Source organism: Schistocerca serialis, chromosome 12 (assembly GCF_023864345.2).
Source record: "Schistocerca serialis cubense isolate TAMUIC-IGC-003099 chromosome 12, iqSchSeri2.2, whole genome shotgun sequence".
NCBI classification, from domain to species: Eukaryota; Metazoa; Arthropoda; class Insecta; order Orthoptera; family Acrididae; genus Schistocerca; species Schistocerca serialis.
The window spans coordinates 123,809,246-123,825,936 of NC_064649.1; the positions used below are offsets into that span (position 1 = coordinate 123,809,246).

The 16,691-nt window shown below is 45.3% G+C and overlaps 1 protein-coding gene and 1 non-coding gene across 2 annotated transcripts in view; one reads left to right on the plus strand and one right to left on the minus strand.

Moving 5' to 3' along the window:
- Nucleotides 1-16,691, plus strand: part of LOC126428213 (uncharacterized) — a 129,495-nt gene that overhangs the window by 12,119 nt on the left and 100,685 nt on the right. Inside the window, exon 2 of the mRNA XM_050090129.1 lies at nucleotides 10,969-11,454. Coding sequence (XP_049946086.1) covers nucleotides 11,063-11,454 — 392 coding nt within the window. The 5' untranslated portion in view covers nucleotides 10,969-11,062. The remainder of the gene's footprint in view (nucleotides 1-10,968; nucleotides 11,455-16,691) is intronic.
- Trnat-agu (transfer RNA threonine (anticodon AGU)) lies at nucleotides 10,346-10,420 on the minus strand. Its single transcript has one exon. It is a non-coding gene; the product is annotated as a tRNA-Thr (tRNA).

The window sequence follows — 16,691 nt, forward strand, 5'->3', positions numbered from 1 at the left end:
GTATGGGCCTTTCCGGATACAGAAAATGTTTGACTGCTACTCTGGCCAACACATTCTCCAGGTCTCTCACCAATTTAAAATGTCTGGTCAATGGTGGCCGAGCAACTGGCTCGTCACAATACACCAGTCACTACTCTTGATGAACTGTGGTATCGTGTTGAAGCTGCATGGGCAGCTGTACCTGTACACACCATTCAAGCTCTGTTTGACTCAATGCCCAGGCGTATCAAGGCCGTTATTACGGCTAGATGTGGTTGTTCTGGTACTGATTTCTCAGGATCTATGCAATCAAATTGTGTGAAAATGTAATCACATGTCAGTTCTAGTATAATATATTTGTCCAATGAATACCCGTTTATCATCTGCATTTCTTCTTGGTGTAGTAATTTTAATGGTCAGTAGTGTATTTTATGGAGAGTTCCCAGCTGTGCAATTCAGGAAAGCGATGTTGGTAGGAAGGATCCAGATGTTACAGGCTCTGAAGAAGTCATTAAAATGAAGAATGTTATGTAGGACAGCGTGCTCAGCATGTGGGTGATCCAGCTGTTTTTCGGCCACAGTTTGTCAGTTGCCATTTGTGTGGGCAGGCAGCTTGCTGGTTGTCACGCTCACATAGAATGAAGCCCAGTGGTTGCAGCTTAGCTTGTAGAGCACATGACTTGTTTCACAGGTAGCCCTGCCTTTGATGGGAAGGGTGATGCTTGTGATCGGACTAGAGTAGTCGGTGGTGGTGGTGGTGGTGGTGGTGGTGGTGGTGGTGGTGTGTATGGAACAGGTCTTGCACCTAGGTCTATTACAGGGGTATGAGCCATGAGGCAAGCAGTTGGGAGCAGGGGATAGGTAGGGACGGATGAGGATATTGTGTGGAATGCGAATGTGGAGAGGCATACATCAGCGAGACCAGTAGGCTAATAGCAACATGCATTCGGGAACACGAGCACTATATTTGTGTAGGGCAACACAACAAATCCGCAGTGGCAGAACACCAGCAAGACTGTGGAAAAGAAATAAAATTCAGCGAAGCCTGTGTGTTGGCCAAGCAGCCAATTATGACGTAACGCAAAATCAGAGAGGCCATTGAAATTCTTAAACACGCTAATAACATGAAAGGGAGTATGGACAGGCTTGCCCCATCTTGGCTGCCAGCAATCAGAGCCCAACAGACCGCACTGTCAACACGAGGCACGAGCACCACCGGCGAGTAACTACTGGCGCGCGGCCTATGTCCAGAGTTGGTAAACAGCAGCCAACTTCTCATTCGACGGTGACCACCAATCGTGGTACATAACACAAGAGCCAATAGACAACAGTGGTCACGTTCTCCCTCCACCACAGTAACCTATTAAAATAAAGTTCCCTCTCCTTCTCCCTTAAGTGACCAATGTAACTAACTACCTTTTTAAAATTGACGTAATGGCATGCACAGTGAACAGTAACAACAAAATATAAAGGACACTGCATAGCTAGAACGCACGATTAGACCCAGAAGAAGGCCGCTGCAACTGTGGTTGAAACGTTGGTTTTTCTGCAGAAGCAGCAGTAGTTTTTTTACATTATGACATGGTACAATACCCAGAAAACTTCTATGTCGATATTGTGTGGGTTCTGCGGGTGGAATACCACTGTGGGAATGGTGGGGAGGATAGTCGATAGGACATTCTTCATTTCAGGACATGACGACACGTAGTCGAAACACTGGCAGAGAATGTGATTCAGTTGCTCCAGTCCTGGTTGGTACTGAGTCATGAGAGGAATGTTCCTCTGTAACGGGTGGTGGGACTTTGGTAGGTGGTGGGTGACTGGAGAGGTAAGCCGTGGGAGATCTGTTTCTTTATTAGGTTGGAACAGTAATTATGATCTGTGAAGGCTTGAGTGGGACCATTGATATGTTTCGAGAGGAACCGCTCGTCACTACAGGTACGGTGGCCGTGGGTGGCTAGGCTGTATGAAAGTGACTTTTTGATATGGAATAGGTGGCAGCTGTCGGAGTGCAGGTCCGGCTGGTGGTTTGTAGGTTCGATATGGATGGAGCTATTGTTGTAACCATCTTTGAGGTGGAGATCAACATTGAAAAATGTGGCTGGTTGGGTTGATGAGGATCAGGTGAAGCGAATGGGGGAGAAGGTGTTCCAGTTCTGGAGGAAAATGGATAGTGTCCTCACCCTCAATCCAGATCATGAAGTTGTTGTCATTGAATCTGAACTGGATCAGGGGTTAGGGATTCTCTGTGGTTAGGAAGGATTCCTCTAGATGGCCCATAAATAGATTGGCATAGGATGGCACCATGTGGTTGCCCATTTCCATACCCCAGATTTATTTGTAGGGGATACCTTCAAGGGAAAAGTAATTGTGAGGATGTAGTTGGTCATGGTGACTAGGAAGCAGGCTGTAGGTTTGTAATGTGCCGGTTATTGGGAAAGGTAGTGTTTAATAGTTGCTAGGCTGTGGGCATTAGGGTTGTCAGTATAGAGGGTGGTGGCAACAGAGGTGATGAGCAGGGTGCTATGTGGTAAAGGAACTGGAACTGTGGAGTGTTGGTGGATGAAATGTTCGGTATCTTTTACATAGGAGGGTAATAAACTGAAGGTGTTGGCCTATGAGAGCAGAGTGTCTGTTAGTGGGGACACAGTAAGCAGCCACAGTGTTTGTGGACTTAGAAAGCATGTGGGAGATAGGAGTGAGGGTGGGGGGATGGTAGGGGTAAGGAGAGAGAGACTCTGGGAAGAGGTTCTGAGTGGGCCTAAATGTTTGAGGAGAGACTGCAGATTGTATTGGATTTCTGGAATGGGATCACTGTGCTGTGGTTTGTAGGTGAATGAAGCTGCCAGCTGGCGGAGTCTTTCTATCGGGTAGTCCCTCTGGTTCAAAACAGCAGTGGTGGAGCCTTTGTCAGCAGGTGGGATTATAAGGTTAGGATCAGATTTTAGGTGATGATTTGCGGTTCACTCTGCAGATGTAAAGTTAGCTCGCATTGGATTTGGGGAATGATGGTGAGGCAAGATTCTGAATTTAAGAAATTCAGGAAAGTAAACAGTAGGTGATTGGTGGGCAATGGGGGTGGATCATGGTTGGAAGGAGGAGTGAACTGTGTCAGGCAGGGTTCAACATTAGTCTTTGGTTGAGTCTGATTGGCAGTGTTGGTGGCGAAAAAGTGTTTCCACTGTAGGGACTGGGAGAAGGAGAGAAAGTCTGTAACACGTCCAGCATGATTGAGTTTGAAAGTGGGGCCAAAGGTAAGGTCTCTGGAGAGGACTGACTCTTCTGTAGGGATAACCCTTTTGGAGAAAAGGTTCATGACTGCGTTTTGGGTCTGTTTAGCTTCTGGATTCTGTATGGTGGTGGAACGAAGCTTTTTGTGGAATGATAACAGTTGCCTGTTCTTGAGTACACTGCGATGGATTATTGTGGATTAATGTGTTTAAATAGTCTTCATTTAACCCTGAAGCTCTTCCTGATCATGGAGAGTCACCAATGTCCTTATAATGAGAATTCCATTTTCTTGCCATGCTCCTTCCAAATGTTTTTGGCTGCCTCCGCTACTGCCATTCCTCTGTCGAACTGCAACAGAAGAATATGTTAGAAATGTTCAAGTTTCTCCATTTAGCAATCAATTTTCTGGCATTCATATCTCCACTCCCCCACCCCACCCCTGCCTCCCCTCCCCAGGGGCTCACCACTCTTTGGCAGGTTCGTGCTTGGCTACCACGGGGCCCCAGCCTTTGTAACATTTTTTCCCTTCTGTGCTGCATGTCTATCCTCTTGCTATTCTTTTTCCTTTCCCTAGGGGAACGTGTCTGGGATGTTATTGGGAATGTTTTGCATTCTGTCGCTGACGTAATTTCAGTCTCACCTTTCTTTTTCTCTCCCTTTTCCTTTCTTTGTTTCCCTTCTCCTCTTGTTCCACTGCTTGGGCGTTTGAGGTTCCTCTTTTTCTTCTTCCTCCCTGTGTGCTGCTGAAGGCCAGCCCATGCATCTGACACATAACAGGTGACTGAGTAACGTGTAATTCCCAGCCCTGGGTCGACAGGTAGGGTTTGCATGTACCACCTGGTACAGGCCAGGCCCAGTTGATTGCCCGAGCTGTAACCTTCCCAAATTGCCATTTGGTTCCTCAGTCAGGTGTTCGGGAGGTGTGGCCTGAGGTGTGAACAATCACCTGAGGCGGGTGCGCCCCCCTTGTGAAGGGGCCCCCAGTTGGAAGGAGTGAACCATTGGAGATGCTGGCAATCGTTGGTCATTTCCTCGCGATGAGTCAATCATCTTCCCACTCAGCATCTACAAAATGTAAACGTAATGAGGCTGCACCGTGGTTCCTCGTGGTTTCACGTACTGAAGACAGTCAGTCCTTCACCACGGTAAATTCCTTTATTATTCAGAAAGGTGTCGATGCAATTACTGGCAATGTGATATTCTGCTCTCATTTACAGGATAACACTTTCCTTTTGGACACCACTTCCGATTCTTAAGCACAACATCTGCTTGCTGCCTCACATCTCCACACTTACCCTGTTTGTGTCGAGGCCCACAGAACTTCGAATTCTTCCCGTGGTGTAATTTACACCAGGCTGCTAGATGGTCTCACCGAGACAGAAATCCAATCTCACCTCTCTCATCAGGATGTTATTCTGTCCATCATGTAATGAAAAAGGTAGCTACATCCTTAGTGCCCACCCACATTCTCTTTTTTAGCTTTGATAGAATGGTGCTTCCATCCAAGATCAAATCAGGCTATGAAATTATCGCAGTCCAGCCGTACATTCCGAACCCGATGCGCTGCTTCCAGTGTCATTGTTCCGACCGCACTAGAACATCTTGCCAACACGCAGCCGAAAGTGTCACCTGTGGTAGGAATGCGCACGAGGGCGTTTATCCACTTCCTTCTCCTCTCTGTATCAACTGCAATGGCCACCGCGCCGCCTCCTCTCGGGATTGTACCGTGTATCTTAATGAGCAGGCTGTTCAAGAGATCCGGGTAAAGGGAAAGACCTCGCTCCGTGAAGGATGTGAGACCTCCAATTCCGCTCTGAGGTTGTGAAATCGCCCAGTGTCGAGGTAGTATCGCCATCCCCCCATCCAGCTGTGGAACAAACAGTCAAACTCTCGCCTCGAGGGGGCGAAGCCACCAGCTATACAACTGATAGGCCGAGAAGGGCAGAAGGAGTATCCTGTGAAGACTTCCTCTGTCCCTCCAGCCAAACAACACCCCAGTCTTCTTCTAACCGTGGAAAGGCTTGAAGAAGTCCACGAACTCAAAGATTCCCTTAGGTGGTGTTGCCACGTGATACCTTAGCCCAGACGGCCTCCGTGTCGCTGGCGCGCACCGACAATTGTTTTTCGGCATTAGAGTGCACAGACCGACTGCATAAGCGAGCCGATGCTTCTGCGGAACCTGTGGAGCAGGATCCTCCTGCTTCTGTGCTCTGCAGTAGTGACTCCTTCCCGGCAGTCACTCGACAGCCACCCAGGTGACAACCCTACATCTCTTCCTGACCACGGCTCTCCCCCAATGGAACCCAGGTGACAACCCTACATCTCTTCCTGACCACGGCTCTCCTCCAATGGAACATTTGTGGCCTTCGGTTCCACAAAGAGGATTTACGGCTACTTTTAGCATCACAGCGTCCCCTTGTACAAACTGTGCCCTCATGACTGCTTCGAGCTTTCACATTTCTTACCAATACTTTTTGACCTTCCCACTGAGTTCGGCATTCCACCTCACAGAGGTGTCATACTGCTCGTCTGAGATGACATTCATAGTCAACCGATCTCTCTGACTACCAATCTTCGAGCTGTTGTGGTTTGCCTTTTCCTTCCCCACCTGACTTCTCCCCTCTGTACCATTTATGTCCCTCCATCATTTGATGTAACCAGGGCAGACTTCCTTCAACGCATCAGGCAGCTACCTCCCCCATTTTTGCTACTCGGTGACTGTAATCTGCATCATCCCCTTTGGGGTTCTCTCAGGACCTGTCAGAGAGGTGCCCTCTTGGCTGAACTTCTTAACCAACTTAATCTCTTCTGCCTTAACAATCGAGCACCCATTTTCCTTTCCAACTCCTCGCACACCCGTACCCATTTGGACCTATCATTGTGCTCTGCCCGGCTTGCCCCTCGTCTTGAGTGGTCCATTCTTTCCGACACTTACTCGAGCCACCATTTCCTGTGTGCTATCTGTTTGCTGACTCCTACCCCATCTGTATGCGCGTCCAAATGGCAGCTTCCTAAGGATGACTGGCAGCTTTACTCCTCCCTGGCGACCTTCGAAGAACGAGATTCCCCCAGTTGTGATGACCAGGTGGAATATCTTACAAATGTTGTCCTTACCACTGCAGAACGTTCCAGTCTTCTTTACAATGCTGTGCCCCAGTCCCTTGGTGGATTGAGGCATACTGCGACGCAGTTCACGCACGGAGACGTTTTTAACTGCCATCCTACTATGGCAAACCGCATTCATTATAAACAGATGGGTGCAAAGTGTCGTTGCATTCTTCAGGGTGGCAAAAGAGGTAGCTGGATTTCATTCACTAATTCCTCTAACAGTTCCATCTCTTCCTCTGTCGTGTGGGGCAACCTCTGACGGCTCTCTGGGACCGAGCTCCATTCCCCAATTTCTGGCCTGACAGTAGGTGACGATGTCAATTTGGACCCTATTGCTATCCCCAACACCTGGGGCCGCCATTTTGCAGAAGTTTTGAGCTCTTTCCGCTGTCACCCTGCCTTCCTCCATCAGAAACGAATGGAGGAGGCTCAGACGATACCCTTTTCTTCTCCGAATCGTGAGTGCTACCTTTACTATGATACTACGAGGAGCTAGATCCAGATCCTCTGCCCCAGGGCCAGACGCCGTCCACATTCAGATGTTGCAGCACCTTTCTCTTGCGGACAAGCACTTTCTGCTTAACATGTACAATCGCATCTGGGCAGAGGGCACATTTTTTGGACACTGGCCACTGTCATACCCAGAACTAAGCCCGGTAAGGACAAAAACCTCGTAGCTACTGCCCATGTCTCTTAACAGCTGCATTTGCAAGGTGATATAACGTATGATTCATGCTCGGCTAATATGGTGGCTCAGGTCTCGCAGTTTACTGACTAATGCACAGTGTGGATTTCGAGTGCGGCGTTCTGCAGTTGACCATCTCGTTGCTTTGTCCACCCGTGTCACGAATGGTTTTCTGCGGAAATTCCAGACTGTGACTGTGTCCTTTAATTTAGAGAAGGCCTAAGACACCTGCTGGAGAAATGGTATCCTCTGTATTCTTCACACGTGGGGCTTTTGTGGCTGCGTGCCGTATTTCCTTCAGGCATTTTTAAAAGACCAAGTTTTGTATCCACGAACCCAACCAACCAACCAACTCGCACACATGCGCCCTGACCGTGACATCGCTGGCCACAGTTCCTGTCGCGGCCGTCGGCATCTCAGGGCGTTACCGCCAACGGAAGAGGTCGCGCCATGGCTGAGCTCGGATCCTCAGTGCCCTCTGCCTTTTGCATATGAGGAGGAGCGCTGGTCCCGAGATGGACAGTCTATTGTCGATTGTCTATTGCTAGCCTTTCATGGAGTTTATAGTGGAGCCATTGCAGTGTGATATTTGCTATTGTATTCGACTAGGCTCAGTACAAGGATTACTCTCATGTATTACTTGGACTTTTATTGCTCGTGCACGTTTCGTCAGAAATAAAGATAAGTTATCTCTTCGTTCTAGCTGGCGCAATTCGTGTCATTAATTGTTTTTCGGCCAACGGCTAACAGACATAGCCACATCCTGGTCACTACCCACGCTTTATACAATTTGTGGTGGCTGCCCCAAAAGTACTGCCGAGGACCTCGGGTTTGGGAGCCGTCACAAAACCAAGTTTTCGAGGTGCGTGTGGGTTCTGCCTTGGTGGACACCTTTATCCAGGAAAACGGTGTGCCTCAGGGTTCCATTCTGAGTGTCATCCTCTTTGCTATTACCATTAACCCTATAATGGCCTATCTCCCACCACACATCTCTGGCTCCCATTTTGTTGACGATTTTTTCATCTATGCAGTTCTCCACGGACCTGTCGCACTGAGTGGCGTCTTCAGCGCCATCTTGATCACCTTCATTCCTGGAGCATCAACGATGGCTTTCGCTTTTCCACTGACAAAACTTTCTGTATGAATTTCTGGCGGCGCAAATGGTTTCTCTCACAATCTTTACATCTTGGGCCTGTTGCCCTTCTGTTCATTCAAACTACGAAATTCCTGGGACTCGTGCTCAATAAAAAACTGCCTTGGTCCTCCCACGTCTTACCTGGCAGCCCGGTGTACTCGGCTCCTCAGTGTCCTGTGTGTCCTCAATGGTATTTCCTGGCATGCGGATCGAACCAGCTTTCTCCGTTTGTGCCGGTCCCTTGTCCATTCGAAACTCGACTGTGGGTGCTTTGTTTGTGCATCTGAGCATCCATCCCTCTTACGTCATCTCAACACTGTCCACCATCGTGGCATCTGTTTGGCCACGGGTGCCTTTTACACTAGACCAGTCTGTATGCTGAAGGTACTGAACTACTACTGTCCTACTGCCGTGACTTTTTCCTCAGCAGGTATGCATGCCGTTTGTCTGCCATGTGTGGCCACCCATCCTATGCCTCCTCCTTCGATGATTCCATTGATCGCCAGTATGGGGCGCGTCTCTCTTCTGTTACCTCCTGGAGTCCACTTTCGGCACATGCTCCGGTGGCTTAACTTCACTACTACCTGCAACCTTTCCGGTGGGTGTGAGCCATACACCACATTGGCTTCGTGAAGCGACCCGTGTTAACTTTGGCCTTCATTCACTTCCTAAGGACACTATTCCAGCCTCGGTCTCTCGCCTCCGTTTGACGACCTTCACATGGAACTTCGCGATAGTACGTCTTTCGACATTGGCTCCCAGCAAACTGCTCAGTACTTACGGCCGAGCTCTTCGCCCCTGTATGAGGCCACGGAGTACATCCGGCGACACAGCCTTTTTAATTGTGTCCTCTGCTCAGACTCAGTCAGCACCCTTCAAAGTCTGTGTGTACTGTACATTGCCCATCCCTTAGTGCAGCAGGTCCAGGAAAGCTGTCACTTGCTCACTCTTGGTGGAGCCAGTATGATATTTCTGAGGGTTCCTGGTCATGTCGGTCTGCCAGAAAATGATGGGGTCCCTTTGGCATCGCCAGTGGTCCTCCCTTCGCGGGAATAAGCTCAGGATTATTAAGCCTCTCCCGGCAGCTTGGACGACCTCCTCCTGTCCCTCCTGTTGGGAGGAGGTCATTTCGACTAGGCTGCATATTGGGCACTGCCTTTTTAGCTGTCATTTGATAAGCGGTGCACCCCATTACATTGTACACATTGCGCCCAAGTTTTAACTGTCTGCCATTTCCCGATGGAATGTCCATTTTCTTAACCATTTTATGTTCCTGCTTCGGATTGTTGTGTGAGTTATCGGCCATTTTAGCAAATGATGTGCGGGCTGTTGACCGCATCTTACTTTTTATCTGCCAAAGCAATATGGCGAAGGCCATTTAATTTTTAGTTCTGGACCCCCGTTTCAGTGTGGTGTCTTTTTTAGCCCTTTTTCCACATGCCTGTTTTTAGCTGTCTTCTATTATGTCAATAGGGACTGACATATAATCGTTTTATAACTGTTCTGTCTCCACTCACTATCTCCAAATGAGAACATGTAAACTTGAATAGCGGCAGTGAAGTACAAATAAGAGGACAATCGATAAATAAACCCATAGTAACTGAAATACCAACAAGCGAAACAAAAACACTACAAACTTGTGCGCCAACCCAATACATTGTGTACTGCACAGTAAGTGGTGCCCCCCCCCCCCCTTTCCTGTGAAACTGAAACTTTAAACGATGTCTCTTCAGAAATGACAGAGGTTCACAGATGATGACATAGGCATCAAAATGTATAAGAGTAAAGGAAAAAGGATGAAGAAAAACGGAGATTTAAGGGAAAAGTTGTAAGAGCATTGTTGCACGTTTTTAAGGTCAATTGAGCTTGAGCTGTTACTAAACTAAAGTGAAGATCAAGATGTTCAGCGTTCCTATTCCTATCTGTCACAGAGCAACCAGAGAACGGGATTTACACTAATACGTTGTTTGTGGGAAGTTGTGTACAGAAAGTAGCATGGTGGTCACTGATAAGTAGTTCAACACTGCTCTGTAAACTGATATGGCAATACAAGGCAGGGAAAAGGAGAAGGGGATAAGTTGAATATGTACATTTAAAGTTAATGTTGGATAAATAATACGGTAATTAGTAATGAAATGATAATTAAATGGACACCCTACCTGCAAACAGGCGTTGATATACTTCACTGGGGACAAGTTGAAAATGTGTGCCCCGACCGGGACTCGAACCCGGGATCTCCTGCTTACTTGACAGACGCTCTATCCATCTGAGCCACCGAGGGCACAGAGGATAACGCGCCTGCAGGGACTTATCCCTTGCACGCCCCCTGTGAGACCCACATTCTCAACATGTCCACACCACTACATTCGTAGTGCACCTAATAGATGTTTGCCCATCATACGCATTACTCGTGGCAGGTTAATCTACCAAGTCCTGTACGAGTTCGGTCATAGCGTGTGCGTCATGTATAGTAAATAATAATGTTGAGCCTAGTGAAAAAAGAGAGCAATCGGTACGTGCTTTGAAGTGCAATGTCATATGTTACACAAGTGGCAATAGGGATTTTTATTATTATTATTATTATTATTATTATTTTTCAGTTGTAGATGTTGATCATATGCTTTGTTTATAATGCCAGTATGTTGTTCTTTTAAACTTTGTCAGATTAAAACTGTGTCCTAAACTGGGATTCGAACCTTTGCCTCTCTTGGGCAAGTGTGTGTGTGTGTGTGTGTGTGTGTGTGTGTGTGTGTGTGTGTGTGTGTGTGTGTGTGTGCGCATCTAAATGTTTAATTATTTGAACATCAGTTTGTTCCTTTGCTTCTTTCAGTGCCTGCAAGTATATCTAGCAGAGATCCACAAGATAACCACATCCCCCAGAACCCTCCAAGTGCCAGAAGTCTGGAGGCAGACACAACAGGAAAATGACATCAGAATCAGAGTGCAGTGGCGGGTGTCTTTTGGCTGGTGAAGACATCGCAAAGAATCGGAGCAGTGAGACGCTTGAAGCTCCTCCTTCCACTGTCACTTCTGTTTTACATAATGGCAGTGCCAATAGTCCCCAGTCGGATGCGTCTGCAACTAATTTGAACACACAGCAATCGGAAACTGCAGTTTCCTACGAGGCAGACAGTGCAGCACACAGCACGGGCGCCTGGCGCATGAGTGTAGATGACTTGCCCGATGTTATACTGATAAAGATATTCTCTCACTTGTCTTTCAGAGAGCTACTAGATGTGGTGCAGAAAGTGTGCTGTCGTTGGAAAATGTTGTCCAGAGAAGCGGAGTTGTGGACTGATATGGAATTCCATATCAAGTAAGAAATCTACTAATATATAAAATGTGTGTTGTACAATTGTTTGGCAATAAATAAGTATGATCGTGTGATATCTTTACTTTTGTTAGTCTAACATGGATATGGAAAAACTTGGATTGGAAACCACTGTCAGCTCAGATTAAATTATTGGAATATTCTGATTTTGTTTTCAGAATATATTCCACTTTTAGAATTGTGTACCAGCGCCAAAATTTATTTTGTATTCGGCGCATTTTTTGATTGACTTTGTGTTGTGCAAACATTATTGTGATACTTAATGTGTAGGTCCTATTAATGAAAAAACTTTTTTTCTTAATTTTTAATATTCTGGCCATGTCATATCTTAACTGACGTTCATAGTAATCTTATACTTTAAGAATAAAATGAATTTTCCTCAGAATGCAATTATCTGGTGTTAAGTGTTTTTTTATGATAACATGATAGATTTCAAGGCCACTAGCCTGTTCTTCAGATCTGCTGGTACACATTAAAGCATTAATGTAAGCTAGTCCATACATATTACCATCACATTACTTACTACTGATAATATCTTTAAACTTCATTTATCCCTTCTGTTCATAAGATTCGTCCCCCCCCCCCCCCCCCCCCCGCCCTCACAAGTCAAAATATCTGTAAAATTAACAATTTCATATAGTCCAGCTTACAGCTATTTATACAATGGTACTGTCCAGTTACATATGTTGATTATCATCTAATAGTGTTCACATTTTATTTCAACCTGTCATTAAGAAATGTTTGTGTGTGTTCCTTAATGTCTCCTTTACTTGTGCATGTGTGTGTGTACCTATTCATTTTTTTCTCTCTCTGTCCCATTCTTATCCTGATGAAATTTCAGAAAATTCTGAAGTTTACAATCAGGTGTAGCAACTGAAGTGTTATCTGGTGCAAATAATGAGGGGGTTTCAAAATTCATGGTACACATTTTTAAATGTTGTAGAGGGGGGTCTTAGAAGAAAAAGTTTTATGCAGGAACCCATGTCCGGAAACATCATCCAGTGAAGCTAGAGAGCATCAAAGTACAGGGTACCTGCACCAGTAAAAGTACGCGTACAGTATACAGGGTGATTCCATGATGATGTTACAGGCTTTCTAGGACGATGGTGCAGGATAAATGTACATTTTAGGTATGGGTACCTGTACTGGCCTACCGCCACGAACCATGGACCTTGCCGTTGGTGGGGAGGCTTGCGTGCCTCAGCGATACAGATAGCCGTACCGTAGGTGCAACCACAACGGAGGGGTATCTGTTGAGAGGCCAGACAAACGTGTGGTTCCTGAAGAGTGGCAGCAGCCTTTTCAGTAGTTGCAGGGGCAACAGTCTGGATTATCGACTGATCTGGCCTTGTAACAATAACCAAAATGGCCTTGCTATGCTGGTACTGCGAACGGCTGAAAGCAAGGGGAAACTACAGCCATAATTTTTCCTGAGGGCATGCAGCTTTACTGTATGGTTAATGATGATGGCGTCCTCTTGGGTAAAATATTCCGGAGGTAAAATAGTCCCCCATTCGGATCTCCGGGCAGGGACTACTCAAGAGGACGTTGTTATCAGGAGAAAGAAAACTGGCGTTCTATGGATCGGAGCATGGAATGTCAGATCACTTAATTGGGCAGGTAGGTTAAAAAATATAAAAAGAAAAATGGATAGGTTGAAGTTAGATGTAGTGGGAATTTGTGAAGTTCGGTGGCATGAGGATCAAGACTTTTGGTCAGGAGAATACAGGGTTATAAATACAAAATCAAATAGGGGTAATGCAGGAGTAGGTTTAACAATGAATAAAAATGTAGGAGTGTGGGTAAGCTATTACCAACAGCATAGTGAACGCATTATTGTGCCCAAGATAGACACGAAGCCCATGCCTACTACAGTAGTACAAGTATATGGCAACTAGCTCTGCAGATGATGAAGAAATTGATGAAATGTATGTTGAGATAAAAGAAATTATTCAGGTAGTGAAGGGAGATGAAAATTTAATAGTCATGGGTGACTGGAATTCGAGAGTAGGAAAAGGGAGAGAAGAAACATAATGGGTGAACATGGATTGGGAGAGAGAAATGAAAGAGGAAGCCGTCTGGTAGAATTTTCCACAGAGCATAACTTAATCATAGCTAACACTTGGTTCAAGAATCATAAAAGGAGGTTGTATACATGGAAGAATCCTGGAGATACTAGCAGGTATCAGATAGATTATACAATGGTAAGACAGAGATTTAGGAACCAGGTTTTAAATTGTAAGACATTTCCAGGGGCAGATGTGGACTCTGACCACAATCTATTGGTTATGAACTGTAGATTCAAACTGAAGAAACTACAAAAAGGTGGGAATTTAAGGAGATGGGACCTGGATAAACTGACTAAACCAGAGGTTGTACAGAGTTTCAGGGACAGCATAAGGGAACAAATGGCAGGAATGGGGGAAAGAAGTACAGTAGAAGAAGAATGGGTAGCTCTGAGGGATGAAGTAGTGAAGGCAGCAGAGGATCAAGTAGGTAAAAAGACGAGGGCTAGTAGAAATCCTTGGGTAACAGAAGAAATATTGAATTTAATTGATGAAAGGAGAAAATATAAAAACGCAGTAAATGAAGCAGGCAAAAGGAAATACAAACGTCTCAAAAATGAGATCGACAGGAAGTGCAAAATGGCTAAACAGGGATGGCTAGATGACAAATGTAAGGATGTAGAGGCTTCTCACTAGTGGTAAGATAGATACTGCCTACAGCAAAATTAAAGACATCTTTGGAGAAAAGAGAACCACTTGTATGAATATCAAGAGCTCAGATGGACCCAGTTCTAAGCAAAGAAGGGAAAGCAGAAAGGTGGAAGGAGTATAAAGAGGGTCTATACAAGGGTGATGTACTTGAGGACAATATTATGGAAATGGAAGAGCATGTAGATGAAGACGAAATCGGAGGTATGATACTGCGTGAAGAGTTCGACAGAGCACTGAAAGACCTGAGTTAAAACAAGGCCCCGGGAGTAGACAACATTCCATTGGAACTACTGACGGCCTTGGGAGAGCCAGTCCTGACAAAACACTACAATCTGGTGAGCAAGATGTATGAGACAGGCGAAATACCATCAGACTTAAAGAAGAATATAATAATTCCAATCCCAAAGAAAGCAGGTGTTGACAGATGTGAAAATTACCGAACTATCCGTTTAATAAGTAACAGCTGCAAAATACTAACGTGAATTCTTTACAGAAGAATGGAAAAACTGGTAGAAGCCAACCTCGGTGAAGATTAGTTTGGATTCTGCAGAAATTTTGGAACACGTGAGGCAATATTGACCCTACGACTTATCTTAGAAGCTAGATTAAGGAAAGGCAAACTTACATTTCTAGCATTTGTGGACTTAGAGAAAGCTTTTGACAATGTTGACTTGAATACTCTTTCAAGTTCTAAAGGTGGCAGGGGTAAAATACAGGGAGCGAAAGGCTATTTACAATTTGTACAGAAACCAGATGGCAGTTAAGAGTCGAGGGGCATGAAAGGGAAGCAGTGGTTGGGAAGGGAGTGAGAGAGGGTTGAAGCCTGTTCCCGATGTTATTCAATCTGTATATTGAGCAAGCAGTAAAGGAAACGAATGAAAAGTTCGGAGTAGGTTTTAAAATCCATGGAGAAGAAATAAAAACTTTGAGGTTTGCCGATGATATTGTAATTCTGTCAGAGACAGCAAACAACTTGGAAGAGCAGTTGAATGGAATGGACAGTGTCTTGAAAGGAGGAACATCAATAAAAGCAAAACGAGGATAATGGGTTGTAGTCGAATTAAATCGGGTGATGCTGAGGGAATTAGATAAGGAAATGAGACACTTAAAGTAGTAAAGGAGTTTTGCTATTTGGGGAACAAAATAACTGATGATGGTCGAAGTAGGGAGGATATAAAATGCAGACTGGCAATGGCAAGGAAAGCGTTTCTGAAGAAGAGAAATTTGTTAACATCGAGTATAGATTTAAGTGTCAGGAAGTCGTTTCTGAAAGTATTTGTATGGAGTGTAGCCATGTATGGAAGTGAAACATGGACGATAAATAGTTTGGACAAGAAGAGAATTGAAGCTTTTGAAATGTGTTGCTACAGAAGAATGCTGAAGATTAGATGGGTAGATCACATAGCTCTTGAGGAGGTATTGAATAGAATTGGGGAGAGGAGGGGTTTGTGGCACAACTTGACTAGAAGAACGGACCGGTTGGTAGGACATGTTCTGAGGCATCAAGGGATCACAAATTTAGCATTGGAGGGCAGCGTGGAGGGTACGACGACGACGACGACGACGACCACCTGTACTGGAAACAAAGGAGTCTAAAGCTATAAGCGAAAACAGTTCTGATACCTCTGACAGTGGAATACATTTACTAGTATGGTTGTTGGTAAGATTGTAGGGTAGGCAACTTCTAGAGGTGATACTATGGACCAAACCAAGAAAAACATGTCCAGTAAATACAGGCTCTAAAATGCATATTTTAGGAGCTATGAGCACTTGTTCATCTTTGCTATTGTGAAACACATCTCCTCTATTGAATGACTGCTCACAGCCCTTAAGATATGCATTTTACAGCCCATGTTTACTGGACATTTTTTTCTTCTTTTAGCCCGTACTATCACCTCCAAAGGTTGCCTAGCATACATTCTTAGCAACAACAGTATCAGTACATGTATTCCACTGTCAGAGGTATCAGAACTAGTTTCACTTGCAACTTTTGACAATATCCTTACCTCAACTTTATACATTTATCCTTCTACGTGATCCTAAAAAGTTTGTCACATCATCACAGAATCACCCAGAATATACGTACATTTACAGGTGCCGACACTTGTGACTTTGATGCTCTGTAGCATCATTGGATTATATTTCAGGCATTGGTTCCTTTGTAAAAAGCGATCTACTAAATCCTCTCTACAAGTTTGCAATATCAATTGTGAAACACCCTGTATATAAAAAGTCTGGAAGGGTTGAATATTTAAGCAAGATGTCACTTTTGCCCAGTGATGCTATAAGCCAGTAGGGCTTTAAAACTTCCTAATAGATTAAAGTCTGTGCCGGACCGAGACTCGAACTCGGGACCTTCGCCTTTCGCAGCAAGTGCTGTACCAACTGAGCTACCCAAGCACGACTCACGACCCGTCCTCACAGCTTTAATTCTGCCAGTACCTTGTCTCCTACCTTCCAAACTTCACAGCTCCTCTTCTGCGAACCTGCAAAACTAGCACTCCT